The 20,355-nt window shown below is 36.7% G+C and overlaps 1 protein-coding gene across 3 annotated transcripts in view; it reads right to left on the bottom strand.

Moving 5' to 3' along the window:
• The window catches only part of LOC104240768 (protein IMPAIRED IN BABA-INDUCED STERILITY 1-like), a 34,408-nt gene extending 18,260 nt beyond the window's left edge, over window positions 1-16,148 (bottom strand). For 2 of the 3 annotated variants that reach the window (XM_070160724.1, XM_070160725.1), the window contains exons 1-9: window positions 15,225-16,148; window positions 14,133-14,417; window positions 13,682-13,999; window positions 13,297-13,524; window positions 12,964-13,061; window positions 12,134-12,224; window positions 11,451-11,978; window positions 11,062-11,263; window positions 10,787-10,868 (exon numbers count right to left, since the gene is read on the bottom strand). In XM_070160724.1, coding sequence (XP_070016825.1) covers window positions 11,102-11,263; window positions 11,451-11,978; window positions 12,134-12,224; window positions 12,964-13,061; window positions 13,297-13,524; window positions 13,682-13,999; window positions 14,133-14,417; window positions 15,225-15,572 — 2,058 coding nt within the window. In that variant the 5' untranslated portion in view covers window positions 15,573-16,148 and the 3' untranslated portion in view covers window positions 10,787-10,868; window positions 11,062-11,101. Of the gene's footprint in view, window positions 1-8,975; window positions 9,273-10,786; window positions 10,869-11,061; window positions 11,264-11,450; window positions 11,979-12,133; window positions 12,225-12,963; window positions 13,062-13,296; window positions 13,525-13,681; window positions 14,000-14,132; window positions 14,418-15,224 lie in introns of those variants that run through there. The other variant, XM_070160723.1, reaches the window with a different exon arrangement.
• Between the last annotated feature and the right edge of the window lie 4,207 nt (window positions 16,149-20,355).

Below are 20,355 nucleotides of genomic sequence, written 5' to 3'. Positions count from 1 at the left end.
ATTCGGAGGCTACTCCCGTAAGGCTTTCCACAAAATAAGCCATCAACAATTTTTCATTTCTTCTCGCACCTCTCAGTTGATTGCAATACCTTTTCAGGTGGGCTATGGGATCTCCATGTCCATCGTACTTTTCAAATTTGGGTGTCTTGAAACCAAGCGGCAAGTGGACATCGGGGAACATACATAGATCCTTGAAGGCAACACTCTTTTGACCTGCCAACCCTTGCATGTTTTTCAACCACTGTTCTAAGCTTTTCACTCTTTGGGCCATTTCTTCTTGTACCATCTTTCGGGCAGGCTTCTCAATCTTTGCAGGAAGATCAAACGAGTACGAGTGGTACTCAGGAGCGTGGTACCGCTCTTGTTGTGTCGCAAATTGTGACTCATGACGAAGCTGTCCTTGACCACCAGCCCATGCTTGACACATTTCGGTCATTTGCTGTTTCAATATTCTATTTTCCTCAACCATAGTAGACTCGTGTTGAACCCTCCGACCCTGAGTCTCTGGAGCACTTGTAACAGCTTCGACGTCAGTTGTCATTTTTCCTTGGACCTTGTGTTGGCTGCTTACCACAAACCGACCACCTCAACTTTCTTTACAATTCAAAACAAAACATGTTAGAATGGACTCAGTCGGTCCTTATTATTATCAACATGTTTTTTCATCATTTTTTTTTCGATTTTTTATATTTTTTTTTCGTCATTTTTTCATTTCATTTTTTTTATATACTTTTTTTGTTGTGGTCGAATCCTATGGAGATTGCCTACGTAGCATGACCCCGCATGAATCAGACATTGCGTAGTTCGGACAAATAAACGATAAATAATAATAAAACATTTTTTTTGAATTTTCAATTTCATAATAAAACAAACTTGATTACAAAAGTTTAAAAACTAACAATACTAACAGATTTTGACAAAAGACAACAAACGGTCTCGAAAATCAAATAACCCGCATACTCTAAAAATATTATAAACTCAAAACAAAAGGCTAGCTCCCTTTCTCCGTTTGACAAATGCAATCAAACGGTTATTTTTGCAAATGTGGCCCCTGGCAAACTTCACATGAATTTTGAGGCCGGGGAGGATTATTTTGACACTTTACAAACTTGTCCATTCTTTTACGAAAATAACCTTTCGACAACTGAAAGATACTCTAAGGCTATTTCGGCAAGAACGGTTTAAGACGCGGCCGAAGCTGGCTCGGCTTATTATGACAAAATTCAAACGGTATTCACCTGACCTCTGACTCTTTTATTTTTTTTTTCTTTTCAAAATTACAAAAAAACCTGGTGTTGCAAACACGGCCCTTCAGCGCCTCGGGGACGAAGATTTTTTAAGGCTGTGTGGGTCAATTGGACCAAATCTAAAACAATGACCCAAAGGTGGCTGTTTATGCAAAGTCAGCCTTCCGGCGTCCCTTTCGGGAACATTCGGCTATTTATGACAAAACAGCATCACCCTGACTTGTTTATGACTCTTTTATCATTTTTCAAAAATAGAAAATTCAACTTGCAAACACGGCCTTTCAACGCCTCGGGGACGAAGATTTTTAAGGCTGTGGGGGTCAACTGGAAATGACCCAAAGGTGGCTGTTTATGCAAAGTCAGCCTTCCGGCGTCCCTCTCGGGAACATTCGGCTATGTCTTGATAAAACAACGTCACCCGACTTCTTTATGACAAAATTAAAATTTGACATATTATTCTTTTATTATTATTTATTTGTTTTTGGCTTTTTAGCAAAAGGTGGGGTTGGACCCGATGAGGGTTGCCTACGTATCTCACATCCGGTGAGAATCAAACCCGCGTAGTTCGGGCAAATAAACTATTTTTGAGAAGACCCTTTTCCATTTTCTATTCTTTTTTCACAACAATCAAATAGACTATTATTTTTCATTCATAACAAACAAACAAATTAACGAAAAACATAAAACATTATTTCCTTTCTTTTCTTTTCTTTTTTTCAAAATTCTGGCAGAGTTTCGACACTACTTGGACATTGATTTTTTCTCTAAAAATAAGTAGTTATATCTCTACACTGTTATTTTCTCCTCTTTTCACGATTTTCTAATTTTTGGAAAATGATGACAACATACAAAATCTTTTGAATTTTCATGCTCTCTTATATATATATATATATATATATATATATATATATATATATATTATTTTTTATATTTATTATATTTTTTCAAAAATGTGGCATGGGGGACATAGGTAATTCCAAGACTTCTTGGATTCCACAAATGTTCCCCATGTGTCTTTCCCAAAAATGAAGCGTGGGGGACATGTGGAATACCAAGACTTCTTGAATTCCACAATGTTCCTCATGTGTTTAATTAATATAATAGCATGCTTATCTAAAAAAATCGTGCAACTTTCTTATTTAACGTGATCAGCATGATAAGGAGTGTCATTTGTCCGCAAATATCATTGGTCCGCCAAATGACTCATTCACCCTTGAATAAATACAACATGTAGCACATAGGATGCCATAAGATGGTCTATTATTTTCAGGTTGCTTGTCCTAGACGGATCCAACCCCTGTGTTGAGTCCCCTAAGTCATATGCAACATGATGCAAATAAGCGTTCCTACTAGGGATCCGGCATGAAGTCACGTTATTCTATGTTCAAAACCTGGGTCGGTGTTCTAGACAGTGTACCCGAGCGGACAACTCGAGCTGAGGAAGGAGCTCCTTTCCGGGAACCAAAAGGCCAGCCGGCTTAGAAACTTTCCGAGCCTCTTTTATTTAGGGTATGACACTAACAGAATAGGGAGTCTCAACCAGTAAGCACATCCCCCGAGGTAAGAAGAGAAGGGTTTCGGCACAGTTTATATACAGTTCAGATAATATCAAAGCGGTAAAAGACAACATTTAGTATGTTATGTCAAAACATGTAATATATATCAGATAATAAAGCCAAATATAACAATTATTCTAAGCTCGAATCCTTGAGCCCTGAACCAGCGGTTCTGGGTTTAATTTCCAGCAGCGGTTTTGTCATACTTGGTTTATAACCTGGGTATACGTTCTAGACTGTGTACCCGAGCGGACAACTCGAGCCGAGGAGGGGGCTACGTACCGGGGACCCGCGAGATCGTCCGGCTTTGTAACTTGTCCGACCTCTTTCTTATTTCAGGTATTGACACTAACAGAATAGGGAGTCTCGTCCAGCGAGCTTCTCCCCGGAGGTAAGGAGAGAAAGGTTTCAGCACAGTTTATATGTACAGTTCAAGTAATATCAAAGCGGTAAAAGCAGTATTTAGCACATTAGGCTCAACATGTAAAAATCAGATAAAACCGAATATAACAATTTGTCTAAGCTCGAATTCTAATCCTGAACCAGTGGTTCTGGGTCGGTGTCCCCAGCAGAGTCGCCAGAGCTGTCGCACCTCCTTTTTCCGCCCCCGCGAGGGTGCAAGGGAGTTTTTCCAATTAAAGGACAATCGAAACGGGATTGGTTTATTTATTTCAGAGTCGCCACTTGGGAGATTTAGGGTGTCCCAAGTCACCAATTTTAATCCCGAATCGAGGAAAAGAATGACTCCATATTACAGTCTGCGTACCAGAAATCTGGATAAGGAATTCTGTTAACCCGGGAGAAGGTGTTAGGCATTCCCGAGTTCCGTGGTTCTAGCACGGTCGCTCAACTGTTATATTCGGCTTGATTATCTGATTTTATACAAATGTGAACTTATGTGCCAATTTTATCTTTTAACCGCTTTTATCATTCACTGTTATTTTTATAGGACTTGCAACGTTATGAAAATGTATCTCGAACCGCGTTACAATCAATGTACCCGTGGTCGTCGACACACTTTGACTCCGTTGAGATTTGGATTTGGGTCACATCAATGTGCACCCGAGTTTAAGGAAATTAAATTATTAAAGGCGCGCCTAAAGCGACTAGCGTATTTATTTTGGGTAGGACCGTGGAATTTTACTAAACGGTCCATCCCGAAGCCTAAACAATTTTTAAAGCAATATTTATTGAGGGCCCCGCAATTTGTATTTTTATTTGGCGAGGCTCACCTCGTTCTTTATTTCTAATGAATTTGCAACGTCATGGACATGCATCTCGAACCACGTCACAGTCAATGTACCCGTGATTAGAGAGGCATTTCGAATCCGTCGAGATTTGGATTTGGGTCACATAAATGTGCACCCGAGTTTAAGAAGGTAAAGTTTATTAAAGCGTATCCTAAAGAGACTAACGTGTTGTCATTTTAGGAAGGTTGTGAGATTTGCTAAACAACCCGTCCGGGAAACTAAATGCTTCAACATATACATTTTTGTGAGGGCTCCGCAATCTGTACATTTTTTATTTTTTGGCGAAGCTCGTCTCATTTTTTATTATTTAAGGGCAAACTTAAAACAACTACGATTTTCTACCAATGAAGTCATCCGAGGTTAAACAAAAACAACAATTCTAATAAGTAATAGTATCCATGGTAAAAAAACAATTCAACAAAGACGACACACAAACCGTTCATGTGTTCTCACATTTACTTTAAGCATGCAGTAACTAACCATAAAATAAACATTTTTAACAAAAACAACAAAAATTGCATTGTTGGCATTCATCAATATCAAATACTCGCATTCGCCTTGAACCATAACATGCGAAACGAACCAAATGAAACAAAGGGATGAAGAACAATAACCTTTGAACCTCGACAACCTCAGAACGACAAACACGACCCCGACGGAACTCAAGCCGGACCTTACTGCACGAGGAACAACGACGAAACCTCGGGACAACCTCGACGTACCGGACCTCGACGAACAACGACGACCTCAATGGAGACTGAAAGCTCGGCCAAAACTGTCAACGCACGAGATGTTGGCTGCTGCTGGATTTTCTCAACGCAGCATGTTGGTTCGAGAGAATGCAACAGAAGGGGTCGTTTGGATGTGAGGGAGGAGGAGGCTATGGAAGGTCGTCCATGGCTGGACGTTGGAGGCAGTCGTTTGGACGTAGGGCTGAGGAGGCGAGATGGGGTTGGTTCTGCGACTGGAGAAGGATGAAACAGCAATGGCGGACTGCTGGATTTTCCGGTGGTGTTCGCTGGTTGTCTTTCGACGGGCAGTGATGGTGGTGGCGATCGTGCTGGTACAAATGGTAGCGGGCAGCGGTGGTGGTAGATGACTGCTGGGGATGCGAGGGTGGTTTGTTGGTAGTTTTGGGGTAGTGATTGACAGTAGGGTCGACGGAGGGAGCTGGTTGTGGTGACGATGGAGGAGTCCGGCGTTGATGGAGGAAGCTGGTCGGAGGTAGTGGTTTGGGCAGTGGCGTTTGGTTGTCGACTCCGCTACTGGTTGTGGTGGATGGTGGTTTTGGTGGTGGTTTTGGGTTAGGGTTGAGGGTGGTTTTCGGACATGGTGTTTTTGGGTTGAGTTGGGGCTGGTTGACGGGGTGGCGAGACGGAGAGGGGTCAGCTGGTCGGGGTCTGGTGGTGGTGGTTTTTTACAGTAGGGTTTTTTGTTTCTTCCTTCAGGAGGAAGGAGATGAATAGTAATCTCTCTTCAAATTTTCTTCAAAGTCCCCCCTTCCAAAAATGTTTGTCCGTGTATTTAGTATCCCTTTGCTAGGAAAATGAGCCCCACGCGTGGTGGGGTTCAAGACTTGTGTCCCCCACGCGTGGTGGGGTTCCCCGTGTACGGGATTCTGTCCGTGTTCCCCACGCGTGTCCCCTCATGTGTGGTGGACTCGGATTATTATAGGCTAGGTCCGAAATTAGGCCTAAAAGCGGGTAATTTGAACCCGAATATTATTCTTTTGTCCGGACCCGATTAAGAACACAACGTTGTTCGACTAATCCTATGTAAGCAAAATAACTACAAAAATAAGACTAATATTTAAACAAAACTATATCTTTTTTAATATATTTTTCAAGATTTAAAATAGCTACAAAATATTAATAAAACTATTTTTTTGTAATTTTCGTTTTTATATAAGGATAAAATATAAAGTAATATTTTTTGTATTTTTCAAAAATTAAAATGACTACAAAACATTAATAGAACTATATTTTTGGTTATTTTCGAAATTATATAAAGTACAAAAATAGAGTGCAATTTTTGTATTTTTTCAAGTTTATGAGAAATACATAAACTAAAATTTATATATATATTTTTTGTAATTTTTCTTTTTGCAACGAAATAAAGTAAAAATAGTTAAAATGGCTATATTAGACCCAATTTCACATATTCACGCTAAAAATGTGAAAATTCTCGGGGAGGGTCAAAAATCAGGTGTCTACAACCTCGCTCAAAAATCCGAGCTCCCAAGTTTAAGTTATGATAAAAATGGTCAAACCCTCGTTTTTGAAATGTTTAATATTGCCCAGGTATTTCCTTCTTCGCAAACGCGGAAGGACCCTCGCGTTCGCGAAGCACAACTTCGCTTGGGTCCGGCCTCCTTCATCGCGAATGCGATGTCCTGGTCGCAAACGCGATGCACGATCTCCCCCTCCTTCGCGAACGCGAAGGATTAAACTCCCCCCAGCCCCAGCTCCTCTTCGCGAACGCGAGACTCCACTCGCGAACGCGAAGAAGGAAACCGGAACTGGGTTGCTGCAATTTTCTGCAATTTCTCTAAGTTCCAAAATGACCCGTTGAGCATCCGAAACACACCTGAGGCCCCCGGGACCTCAACCAAACATGTCAACCAATCCTAAAACATTATTCAAACTTGTTCCGATCTTTGGAACGTTCAAAACACCAATTTAACATAGGATTCAAGCCTAAGAACTCCAAAACTCTCAAATTACACTTTCGATCAAAAAGTCTACCAAACCTTGTCCGAATGACCTGAAATTTTGCAAGCACGTCACATTCAACACTACGGAGCTACTCCAACTTTTGGAATTCTATTTCGATCCTGATATCAAAATCTCACTATCGAACCGAAAACTTTAAAAATTCGACTTTCGATATTTCAAGCCTAAATAAGCTGCATACCTCCAAAACATAATCCGAACATGCCCCTAAGCCCGAAATCATCCAATGGAGCTAACAGAATCGACGAAATTCCATTCCGAGACCGTCTTCATATTGCTCCGACTACGGTCAAATTTCTAACACTTAAACTCTCATTTAGGAACTAATTGTCCCAAAACTCTCCTAAACTCAAAACCAAACATCTCGGCAATTTAAAATAGCAGAAACAAATACGGAAAAAGCAGTTTATAGGAAATCGGGAAATAAATTCTTAAAATGACCGGCCGGGTCATTACATTGAATAATTAGGTTAATTTTACAAAATTAGTCTTAATTAGAATTAGGTTAAATTTTGATGTAGTGGAAGAAGCATTATCTATTCCTAGAAGCACTATTGCATTGATTAAATTTATGGAGTGTAAACGATCTCTCTCATAGTTTTATATCCTTCATTTCATAAGCCAGCTTTCTTGGAACTGGGTTTTCTCAGGTGAACCAGCTCATGAATATAAGTGTTCGGTAAAATTGAAAGAAGACTGATACGGCTGTGGGGAAAAAATAGGAAGAGAGAGAAAAGTTTGACTATATTTCTTTACGGACAAGTTATTAATTATCTAAATCATGGTTAGGGCTTTGTTTAGTCAACTAAATTTTAGCCATTAATTAATGAGGAATTTTCAGAATCACTATTGTTTAGTGACTATTAACTTCATATAACTACCATATACATAATTACTTCCTATAGCTACTATTCAGTTGTTACGGTAGTATATTTGCTATATTCCCACTGTTGTATTCATGAATACAACAGCAAAAAATACCTAAAATCATGGCAATCCAGCTGTACGCGCATATATTCGCGTCATGTATTCATGTATTCATGAATATAGTAATGATAATCACCTTAAAAAGGTATGTCCAACTGTCTAATAACAAAAATAATATCAATTAGTGTTATACACTCTTAATATAACTCAACAAAATCAATTCTAGCATGCCTCATTATCAACCCAATTAATTAGAATAATTTTTCAGTTATATATAACCGGTGTATTTAATTTATATATTTAGTGTGTTTCAATATTTTTTTACTGTTGCATTTATTAGATTCAATGTTTGTATTTACTGTATTCGCTATTTTATATTCAGTGTATTCAAATGTATTTGTATTAACAGTATCTTAGTTATTTCTAATATATGTTATTATTGTTGTATTTAGTATATTTCATTGGTTGTATTCACTGTATTTCGATTTGTATTTAGTGTATTTTACTATATTTCACTGTATTTTAAAATTAAAAGTATTCATTATTTATATTCTGTTCTATTTTAATATTTGTATTCAATGTATTTCAATGTTTATGTCCTGTATTCATGCATGAATACATATGTATTTTGCTGTATTGAAAAAATATAAACCTTCGAAATACATAAATACAAGCAAAAAATATATATTTATGCAAAAATACAATGTATTTGAGTGGATTCGTACATAATAAAATGTATTTTTTATCATTGTATGCGATTAAATAGCAAAAAGAGAAGAAAGTTCGCCGGAGATAGCGTTTTTCGGCCAAGCAAAATATTGTATATATTGTATTAAAACTAAAAATAGAGACTGAATAAAAACCATGGCCCTCGAATCTTCTCCGGCATAAAAAATATTGCAATATCCGTGTAAAGGAATCCATTGCAATATTTGGCGTAGAAGAAAGCCGCATTTCCTGTATTCGCTATTTTATATTTAGTGTATTCAAATGTATTTGTATTAATAGTATTTTAGTTATTTCTAACACATATTATTATTGTTGTATTCAATATATTTCATTGGTTGTATTTACTGTATTTCTATTTGTATTCAGTGTATTTTACTATATTTCACTGTATTTTAAAATTAAATGTATTCATTATTTATATTTTATTCTATTTTAATATTTGTATTCAGTATATTTCAATGTTTATGTCCTATATTCATGCATGGATACATATGTATTTAGCTGTATTGAAAAAATATAAACCTTCGAAATACATAAATACAAACAAAAATATATATTTTTATGCAAAAATACAATGTATTTGAGTGCATTTGTACAAAATACAATGTATTGTTTATCATTGTATGCGACTAAATAGCAAAAAGAGAAGAAAGTTCGCCGGAGATAGTGTTTTATGGCCAAGTAAAATATTGTATATATTGTATTAAAACTAAAAATAGAGACTGAATAAAAACCCTGGCCCTCGAATCTTCTCCGGCATAAAAAATATTGCAGTATCCGTTAAAGGAATCCATTGCAATATCTGGCGTAGAAGAAAGCCGCATGACCCTCCTGTTTCAAAGTTGTTGAATCAGCCATTGAAGAGGAAATTTGAAGTTTTCTGCTAAAAACCTAACAATGGTGAATATTTTTTTTAAAAAAAAAAGCGAACAGAAAAAGAAGAAGCTTGAACCGGCCAAAAACCCAAAAACTTTAACACTTACCACAATTTTTTGGAGCAAAAACGTTAAAAGTGAGAGAGAATCGTGCTTCAAAAATTGCGAATCCAATCTTGTTGTGAGAGAGATCGTGGAGAGAGAAAGAAAAATTTTTTGGGAGAGAATAATTGAAAGAATGAGAGAGAAAAATAGCGTATTTAATGCCTTAGTGGTAGTGTATACCATAAATACCAGTTTTGCTATAAAAAATAAAAGATAGCTATAGAAAATAATATTTGAAAAGGATTTTGATTTATAATAAATAGAATATAAATCTTTGTTATAGGAGCTCAAATTTCCTTAATTTTAACCTATGCCATGTATCCCTAATCTAAGCTAGAACATAGGGTAAATGGAGAGAAAGAAATGGAGGAGCCGGATCCCATATTAAGTTAGTGTTACAAGTGCATTTGATTCGTCAAAATTGGTATTTGAAGCTTATAGCCACTTTGACCAGCATCTGTGCATGCCATGGTATTGAACATATGGCACCATCTCATTGGTTTCTATTTGACTTGACATGACACGTCTTTTAAGTAACCATATTAATTTTGTGAAGTCCAACCTAAATAATGTTTGGATTTTAACAAGTCTACTCGACGAAGTTAACCGCATTATTCTAAAGATTCAACTTTGTGTATAGTGATCTATTCACTACACTATGATCCATTGTATATGTTCTTATTATTTTTTTAGAAAACTATTTTTTACACGCATATGTTCAAGCTGAAAATTTTCAGCTTACCGAGGATATGACCTTTAATAAGAGAGTGTGGAGGTCGAGAATTAAGGTAGTAGGTTAGTAAGTACTTGAGTGTATTTCTTTTCCAAACCTGTACTTCATTTCATAGTTGTAGTACTAGTGTTATCCTCGCGTTTCCTATTTTTAAGATCACTATTATTACTTGATGTTTCCTTCACTTCGATTGTTGTTACAATTTCTCCGTAGTTCTTTGTCATAACTATTGTGATTTTGCTTTTATTGAGCCGAGGGTCTTCCGGAAATAACCCCTCTACTTTTACAAGATAGGGATAAGGTCTACATACGTACTACCCTTCTCAGACCTTACTTGTGGGAATACTTTGGGTATGTTGTTGTTGTACATATATATTGTGAAATTTTCTTGAGAAGCGGTATCTGATGATTTCCTTTACTAAAGGGTGTCTCAACCATTGAATGGGACTATACACTGCTGAAGAAAAACACTCAGAATGAAAGAATGGAGAAGATATTAAGAGGCAGTAGTGAGGAACAATGTGTTTGTGTGTGTGTATATTGGCCGTTGAAAAATAAAAAAATGAGCTTGCATATCTGGAGCAACAGAGCTCCTAAAGAGAAGTAGGTCTCGGCAGTCATTAGTCACTCACCTTTGCAGGGAATTGAGATGAAGAGCTCCATATTGAAGATGGAGTTCATGCCTTTTTCTCTTGAGCTTGAGTAAGGATTTCCCTGTCAGTTAGCAGGAGAAGATATAACTAGTCCATTTTGCTGTCAGATCTTCATTAAAAGGAAGTAATTTCATTAACTATCGTACGCTAATCGAATTTGAAGATTCAATACACAAGAGAGAATACAAATAAAAAGGTCTAGAAATCTGGTAGTGATACAAGGTTGAATGTTCAGGGTTGTAGTTTTAGCGCACCTTACGAATTTACAGGGGTAGATAATTGATCTTTGATTTCCTATGTTGCAAACATTTGGTGAACTTTTAATCCTCTTTGGAACAATGATTGTCGAACAGCCTGGCGGATCTGACGCTCATGTTTCTCTAGGAGCTCTTCAACTGTTTGTGTTTGAGATAGCAATGGTCCAGAAAATTCGACTTTATCCCCTTGATCTTGTACCTGTTTGTAGTCCAATTCAGGAATATTAATAGAAGCCCGAGATAAAATATGGAGTCCAAATTTTATGCATCCCATAAAATGGAGTGCAAAAGCAATGGTATAGTATTTTATTATGAGCGATACATATAAACTGATGAGGGAAAATGTGCTTATTAAATAAGACTCTTGACAAAAGCTTTTGACTAACCAAATTGATTCTCTTGATAGCAGTTTCCTCTTTTAGATATTGTGTCAGTGACAGTTCTTGTGAATGGTAACCATCAGAAGCATCAAAGGAATCTGGCCGCTCTAATTGGCTCCAACTTTGACGAATTGCATGCTTGGTGGATTCATAGGTATCCTGGTCCATATAATTTGTCTGCTTTGCATCGATAAGTTCATAGTTGTCTTGTCCTTTTGGCTCCATGTTATTTTTCACATGCAATGCAATTGAAGGTTCAAAAATAAGGCTTCTCGAACTAGTTCTCCTTCGTGATCTTACTGATGAATCATCGAACCTTCTTTTTGCCCATGCAAAACCACTTGATCCTGAAATTTGAAGTGGACCTGAAAAGGGGACATCACCTTGAGATGCATTCTTGACATGAAAAGTCTTTACCATCATATCAACTGATGGCTTAGGTCGCTCAAGACTTGTAATCGTATCTCTTTCTTCTTGAGCAGTTACATTATTGCTGTCACTTATATGAGTACCTTTATTTTGGATGGGCAAATTCTGCAGAAATGAAAATTTAGTTTCGTTTCCATAATAAAGGGACTGAAGACAAAATGCACTCATACTTATAGAAAGGAAAAAAAATACTACAAAAAAGCAACATGCAGTTATGGGAATTATTTAAAAAGTGAAAGGTTGAGATGAAAAAGTTGGACCTCTTCTGGTGCTAGTTTACGGAGGCCATTCTGCTTTCTAGTTAACTTTCTTGTTGGATCAGGTACACGGACTATTCCACATGGCTTCTTCCTGAAAATTGTTGGAATCATAACTTAGGTTAGATCCGTGCGAAACTCCTAAAAACTGTATCAACTGCATGAACTTTTGTCAAAACCAAAGAGCAAGACAGTAAACTCATTCTACCAGATTAAGTGGTGCAACTTTAGTCATACAGTTTTATTCCCCTCCCTCTTCAATGTCAAGGTTTCAACATGGAAAGTTGCATATTTTTGGTTGAGTCAGACAGAGCTAGAACAATCTAATTGGATGAGTGGAAGTCGAGATGGTTTGGTAAGCAAGCAATTCATTCTGTAGGCACCACTTTCAAGTTCTGTCTCTCCCGCTCTCTTGCTCCCAGAGATATTCGTGAGTCCAGCTTTTGAAAGATTTTGGAGTATATGTCAACTGATTTTTTTTCACTACTCATCCTCGAGTTGTAGTCTAGTTCAAACATAGATGACTTGAAAATTATCTTGGACGAACCTCAAGCTGGATGAGTCAATAGCATAAGCGTATTGTATTCAATAGTTATGCTTATGCCGAATTACTGACTTGATTTGAGATAATCAAACCTTTTATATAATCCATAAGAATCATAATTCAGAAGGATACTTGCTGCTTATCCCTTTCTCTCAGGTCAGTTTGGGTTCGGGGAGGGACAGCGTAAAGCACTCTTGTCTAATCACATGATTTTCCTTAAATGTAAATCAAGTGCTGTAAACTATTAAGTCAAAAGTTCTTTCTAACATAATATGACCTAAATCTTCACCTTTTTGCATCTTCATGATATGTGGCATCTATCTCTTTGCTTGGTGGGTACTTTGGCAGGCTTGAAGGATCACAAGCATGAGGCTTTGTCTTGAAGTACTACACAGATCATTCGAAAAAGTGTTAGCAATCTTGAAATTTATGTATCATTGAGATAACAGGCAATGATTGAGTTGTTAGATAAATATAACTTGACAAAAAGATTGAGAATTCAGGCTTAAACTCACAAACAAAGAGCACATTGGAAAGATAGGAGAAGCATAATTTTCATTATACTATATATATCATCTCAGATTAAGTGTGAGTTCGACAACATTGAACTAACAAATGCTACCTGAGATGCAAGGGCAGAAGAAGCGTTCCCACGTTTGTGTGGCTCCACAGAAAGAAGAGTTTCTATGAGTGAGACTGCACTTTTTGGTAAATCTTTAAAGGTGTTCCAAAGACAGCTCTCATAAGGATGTTGTGGTTTAAATATAGTCGCGTGAGGAAGTTTAGATCTCTTCCAGTAATCATCTGGTGGAGATCCACAAAGTTTAAAAACTTTATGCAGCTGTTCAACCTAAATCACATAGATAAATTGCATTGTTATCAAGGATGAAGGCAAGAAATGGAGTAAAAAGTGTAAAGGGTAAAGTTCTAATGATTCAGGTTAGCAGACAAGCACTTTATCATATTTTCTATTCTCATAAGAGAAGTAATTTGAATAAAGGAGGTACCTCAGTTCTCCCCTGAAGAATTGGTTTACCAGTAAGAATTTCCGCAAACACACATCCAACACTCCAGAGATCCACAGAAGCTCCATAATCTGTGGCTCCCAACAAAAGTTCTGGAGGTCGATACCATAAAGTGACAACTCGACTGGTTAGTGGTTGCTTTGTTCCAAGGTCAGAGAAGTTCGCCAATCCAAAGTCTGCAACCTTTAGAATTCCCTCATTATTTACAAGAAGGTTTGCACCTTTGATATCCCGATGCATTATACCTCGAGAATGACAATGGTCAAGTCCAGATAACAACTGTTTCATTAAGCATTTAACCTGCAAAAGGAGCAGCACACCTTTAGCACAAACATAAATATTATGCACTCATCAGGTCGAAGAGAGGGCAAAAATAGCTAGATTAAAAGAGAATAAGCTGCAAACTAATGTTAACTATGAGAAGCTAACGAACCTGTGATTCATTGAACTCGACTTCAGGACAGGACAGGAGTCCTGAAATATCATGCTCCATGTACTCAAACACAAGATATATGCTAGAAGATAATCTGGAGGTAATTATCCCCTCTAACTTCATTATATTGGGATGGTCAAGCCTACGAAGAATCAAAATTTCTCGTGCCATAAATCTAACACTTTCTGGCTCAAAGTTATCAAATCGCACTTTCTTCAGTGCAACTGTCCTTCCACTTTCCAGATCGCGTGCTCTGAATACGCTGCTATATGTACCCTGACCTATCTGTTACAGCAGTTAAACCACATAAAGAAAACATAATTCATCAGCAAGAAAGCTTAATTAGCAAAATTATGAATAGTAAGAAAGTTTGACTCTGTAGGAATAGAAAGATAGTTGTCTGATGACGACCAGAGACCTTCAACTCCTTTCATGGAGTAAATTTGTAACTAGTTAATAAGCTTAAAATTTGTTGATGTCTCAAAAAGTTATGAAGGTGGTTTGGTGGTATCAATTGCTTTGTCAAAAGGTTGTGCATTGAACCACTGCTTCGTGTAGCACGGGACGAATATTGAAGTAATATACACTTGAATACAGAATGCTGTTGTTATAAGATAGCAAAACTATAACACAAGGAACTAAGAGTACACAGAAAGGAACCTCAACCTAACAGAATTACAGAATTCGAAAAGACAACTAATGAATTGGAGCGGTCATACAAAAAGGTTAAAACTTTATCACTTCAGTCAACAGAAAATACTACTATCTTCATCTCATTCATCCCCTTTTGTTCCTAGTTTCCATGTGCTCTCCTCCTCCCTTCCCCCACTCCCACCCCCACCCCACCCCACCCCCACACACACAAAAACCCCCACCAAAAAAAGAATCAAATTAAAATCTGATATCTTCACTCCACCTTAATTAGTTTCAGCACACAAAGAAGCAAAGACTACTACTGCTGCTACTACTACATCTAAGCAATGCAGTGTAGAAGGTGTTAATAAGAAATATTATTGATGGACAGATTGCGCACACCTCGACTACTCAACTAGGTAGATGAGAAGATTTCTTTATCATATTTTTGAAACTAACCTTATCCAATTTCTGAAACGACTCAGGTTTAAGAGGCAGCCAGCCATGAATGGCTTCAGCTGCAACAGTACTAAGCCATACAGGCCAACCTGCAGCAGCTTGCTCTCCTTCCACATACTTCATCAAACTCACTGATTGATCACCATTGGAATTTTCCTTGCCCGACTCGTTTAACCCCCTCTCGCCTCCACTTAGTCCTGATAATTCTCCTCTCTTCAAATCAAATTCAGGTACCAATGCATCACTGCCGACACGGCTTTTACTGTCGTCATTTTCTCTGAAAGTCCCTGAATATTGATCACATGCAGGGGTTACCGACACGGTCTGTTTCGAGGCCACACAACCCATGAAGGACAATATAATTGTAAATGACTCTACACTATCAAACAGATCGTCAATATAGCCATTTGCAGCCGAAACAACAGCTTCCACTCGAGCGAGCTATGTATACGTATCCAAAAACAATGTACGTATATGAGTATTATGTTGCATCCATTTTGAACTCATTAACTCTAATCTGTCTCTGTATATATTACAGTGACACCTGACTACAAAACAAGACCAACCCAGACGGCATTTAACTAAATCTTGACGTGGGTCAAGTTCAATTCTGAAGTAGCAATGGAAATTTGAAATATTACTTTTATATATTCAAGAATCAAGAACTCAGTTCACACAGTCACTAGCTGATCTCCCTCGTCGAAACTCTTTTCTGCGGCAATTGCGGAAGGTGGACAAGGAAAATAAGAGCTTAACAGTCAGAGTATAGGAATGAGTGATGAGCGAAATCAACGGAAGTTATAGCCTTTTCAATAGTAACAGTAGGAATTTTCAAACTTCTTTTTTGGTTATAATCTAGGAGGGCAACAAAAAAAAAAAAAAAAGTAAATGACAAAGAAAAGTAAGCATTGCAGTCTTTTGAGAGCAACAACTCTTTGACTTGTCTCAGCATTCACTGCGGAAATTTGAAATTCTCCTGGTCTTGTTGGTAATTTTGGCACTATTTTGGTTATTTTCCCGGTTAAAATATTTAGAATTAAGACGAGATTGGTCAGTATACAGTCCGAGAAGGTGGGGGCCAGCCAAATGAAATGACATGTGATGGAGTAAGTAGATTTGTTTAGGAATAATTTTTTGTGTGGTTTGGTTTAATAAAACCTAATTTTCGATAAGTTGGTAAAATGCTCCTGCTGAGAATTTATCTTTTGAACCCGAGTCGAAATTCTGAAATATTTGATTAAAACTCCAATTATTTCTCATCACATCTAAATGTGTAAGTAGATTTGTTAAAAATTAAATTACAGTTTGGTTCAATGAAGGGACTGGAGTGGTCCCCACGCACCATTCTTGTTTATTTAAGTGCTCTAGGCGTGGGGCTGGACATGTAAGGGACAAACATGAAGTCAGAAAAGAGAGATGAATTGCTGAATAAAGAAAGAAAAAGAAAAAGAAAAAAGTGGATAGATTGATGTAGTGAGGGGGAACAAACTATGAGGTTGCCTCTACTTGCTGCTGTTTTGGGTTTACCATTTGCACTTCCACTACCAACCACTCTACAAAATCTACTTAACTATTTATATCAAATTAATGAATTACATGTATGCCTTTCTTATATGTATTTTTATTGCTTAATCATAATTAAATAATAATATTTGTTATTAATTTATTTTTTAACGGCTAAGATTAAATTACTTAATTTGATACGAATATTGAGTGTTGATAAATATTTACAGACGCTCACTTACAACTTGTTTGGATGCCTGTTCCTCGTTGTATTGTATTGTATTGTTATTCCAAAACAATGTTTTCCTTTATTGTTTCATTAAAATTGGTTGTATTGTATTGTTAAATCTATTGTTCCGGAACAATGAAAAGTCCCTTTTTTTTGAAATAACCGATTTGGTGTGGTGGGATTGTTTCTGTTTTTCTTTTCAATTAAGCCCTAACTTATTACTCCACAATTCTATTTTACCCTTTACCTTTTTTTTCTATTTTTACTCCAAATCTCCAACCTATAACCTACTTTATTTTTTTCCTGAACTTCTGCCACTATGGCTAAAGGTGTTTTGCCGCCTTCTGTTTTATTTTTTCTCCTAATTTGCTTTTAACTCAATTCTAATTATCTGTGCTCCTTTGTTTTGCCTTCTTCTGTCTCACTCCTTTGTTCTACTTTTTTTAAGGTATTTTGTCTTCTTCTGTTTTATTTTTTAAAATTATTTTTATGCATAATTTTTGATAAATTTAATATTTAAACAATTGAGAGTATTTTAGTAAACTTATCAATTACAGTACAGTACGATACAGTCAAACCAAATAGCAACATATTATTTAACAATAACAGACAGTACAATCTATCCAAACATTGTATTCATAAAACGATACGATACAATACGATATAATACATTATAAAACGATGAGGAACAATGATCCAAACAGAGTGTTAGTCTTGTAACGTACATAGGGGTGTATCTAGAGAGGATTCCATGGGGCACGTTAACTCATGTTCTTCTCCCTAGATTATGTATAGTAATATTTAAAGATTATATATATATATATATATATGTATGCACCTAAGCTCAAAATATTATATGATGCGATATTATTGGGTGCACCGCTCTAAGTTAGATTGTGAGTTCAAATCTTATATTTTTTGGTAAAAAATGTGAATATTACCATTACAACCAAAAACAGTTTTTTACAACCTACGAGCTTCTAGTGTCTGAACAGATACAAACTCTAGATCTCCAAGCATATCAGCACATCTATTTACATATTCTCTGAAACAACACTTTACTTTTCCTATCTCTTCTTCCACTATACACTATCTCCAATTTGTCTACAATCTCTTTCTTAATTTGTTCATTTACAAGATCTATGCTCACATTTACTTTCCTGAATATTTTTCAGTTCCTTGCTTGTTAGGTATAATACACCATGGTACCTCATACAGCACCAACTATTTCCTTCTGAACTTGGCTCATCTTCTTCTTTGGATCCATTTGATCACCTTACTAGCTTCATTGTTATGAATTTTGATGTCCATCCAGCTACTCAACTTATCTCTAAGGGTTGTTATCTATTTGCATTGTCCAAAGAGGTGAGTCTGAGTTTCCACCTGAGTCTGGTCACATAAACAACAGTTGTGATCTTCTACTTCAAACTGCATTCTCTGCATCCTCTCCTTGGTTAGCAATTTGTTTTGACATGCCAGCCATACTATAAATCTTTGTTTAGGAAGCATTACTTTACTCCATATTAGCTTAACTTACCTTGTTTTAGATAGAGGCCCCAACATATGTTGATAACTCTTGGACATAGAGTATTTTACTATTTTTGACAACATGTATTTGTCTTATTGATACCATCCTACCATTTGAGACTTAAGAGAGTTCAATTTCTTCCAATACCAGCTATAGTCTGTTGGTGGTTGGTGTTCCCATATACTTTTCTTATCCTTTATCTATATATTGTTGACCCATACAGTGTTTTTTTTCCTAGCTAATTTCCATAGAAGTTTACCTACTGTAGAAATGTTCCATTTGCAGCAACTTTTGATGTTTAAACCTTCATATTGTTTAGGAACACAGACCCTTTCCCATGCTACTAGGTTAACCTTCCTTTTGTCTTCAGTTGTACCCCACAGGAAGTCTCTGCATTTCTTATCAACAAGCTTTACCACACTTTGAGGAAGAATAAACACAGTACTCCAGAAGTTGTATATAGAGAACAGAACTGCCATTATTATTTGCAATCTCCCAGCATATGACAATTGCCTTGTATAAGCTATGATTTTGTTTGTGATCTTATCAACTAGTTGCTTGCAATCCATCTTATTCCACTTCCTTGATGTAAGAGGAAGGCCTAGGTACCTTATAGGAAAGGTCCTTAAAGTGAACCCAATAATCTTCAGCATATTCTGCCTTGTCACCTTATCTACTCCTGCTACAAACATGCTAGATTTATCTATGTTTGCCTTTAATCCTGTAACATCACTGAAATGCTGTAATGCCTCCATCACTCTAGCTATGGATTTCAGATTTCCTTTACAGAAAATCATCAAGTCATCTGCAAATACTAAGTGAGTTAACTTTATTTTCTTGCACACGGGGTGATATCTGAAGTCTGGGAGATCACTCATCTTACCAAGAACCCTTGAAAGATATTCCATTACTAGAACAAATAGGAGGGTGAGATAGGATCCCCTTGCCTAAGCCCCTTCATGCCTTCAAAATAGCCATGTTTTTCTCTATTAATTCTAATAGTGAACTGGATTGTAATAACACAAGTCATCACCAGTTTAGTGAATGAATCTGGAAATCCAAATCCTTTCAAAGCTTCCTCTATGAAATTCCAGTTGATCATATCATATGCCTTCCTCAAGTCAATTTTCATAAGGCACCTAGGAGATGTTTTCCTATTATAGTGTCTCAGTAAGTCATGGCAGATTAGGACATTAAGAATCAAAGATCTACCTTCAAAAAAAGTTGCCTGGTTTTCAGCTACTAGTATTGATACAGCTTTCTTGAGCCTCTTGTACACCATCTTGAAAATGCATTTGTATATGACATTGCAACAAGAAATTGGTCTGAATTGACTTGCATACTCTGGAACTGGAACTTTGGGGATCAAAGATATTACTGTTGAGTTGACTTGTCTTAACAATTTGACATTCTCCATGATTCCAATATAGCTGCTGTAACATCATTTCCAATTATACTCCAAGCTTCATTATAGAAATCACTATCATAACCATCTGGACCTGGACTTTTGTTCACATCTATACTGAACATAGCCTGTTTCACCTCCTTAACTGTGAATGGTTGTATTAATTCCATCTGTTGTATAACATTCAGTGTACTGCCATTCTTCAAAAAGCTTTGAAATGCTTTTGATCTTCTTCTTTCTTTCCTTCCTAGCATAGTTTCATAGTAATCTACCAGAACATTTGTTATGCTTATATTATATGTTGCTAGTTCCCCATTTTGATCCTTGATCTGTGTGATGGCCTGTTGCAGTCTTTTGTGCCTGATTACTTAGTAAAAATACCTAGTGTTGTCATCTCCTAACTTAATCCAGCTTGCCTTGCTCCTTTGTAATAGAAACATTTCAACTAGATAAGAGGAATTCCTGA

This window comes from Nicotiana sylvestris, chromosome 10 (genome assembly GCF_000393655.2).
Source record: "Nicotiana sylvestris chromosome 10, ASM39365v2, whole genome shotgun sequence".
NCBI lineage: Eukaryota > Viridiplantae > Streptophyta > Magnoliopsida > Solanales > Solanaceae > Nicotiana > Nicotiana sylvestris.
This window is presented reverse-complemented; position numbering and strand designations above follow the sequence as displayed.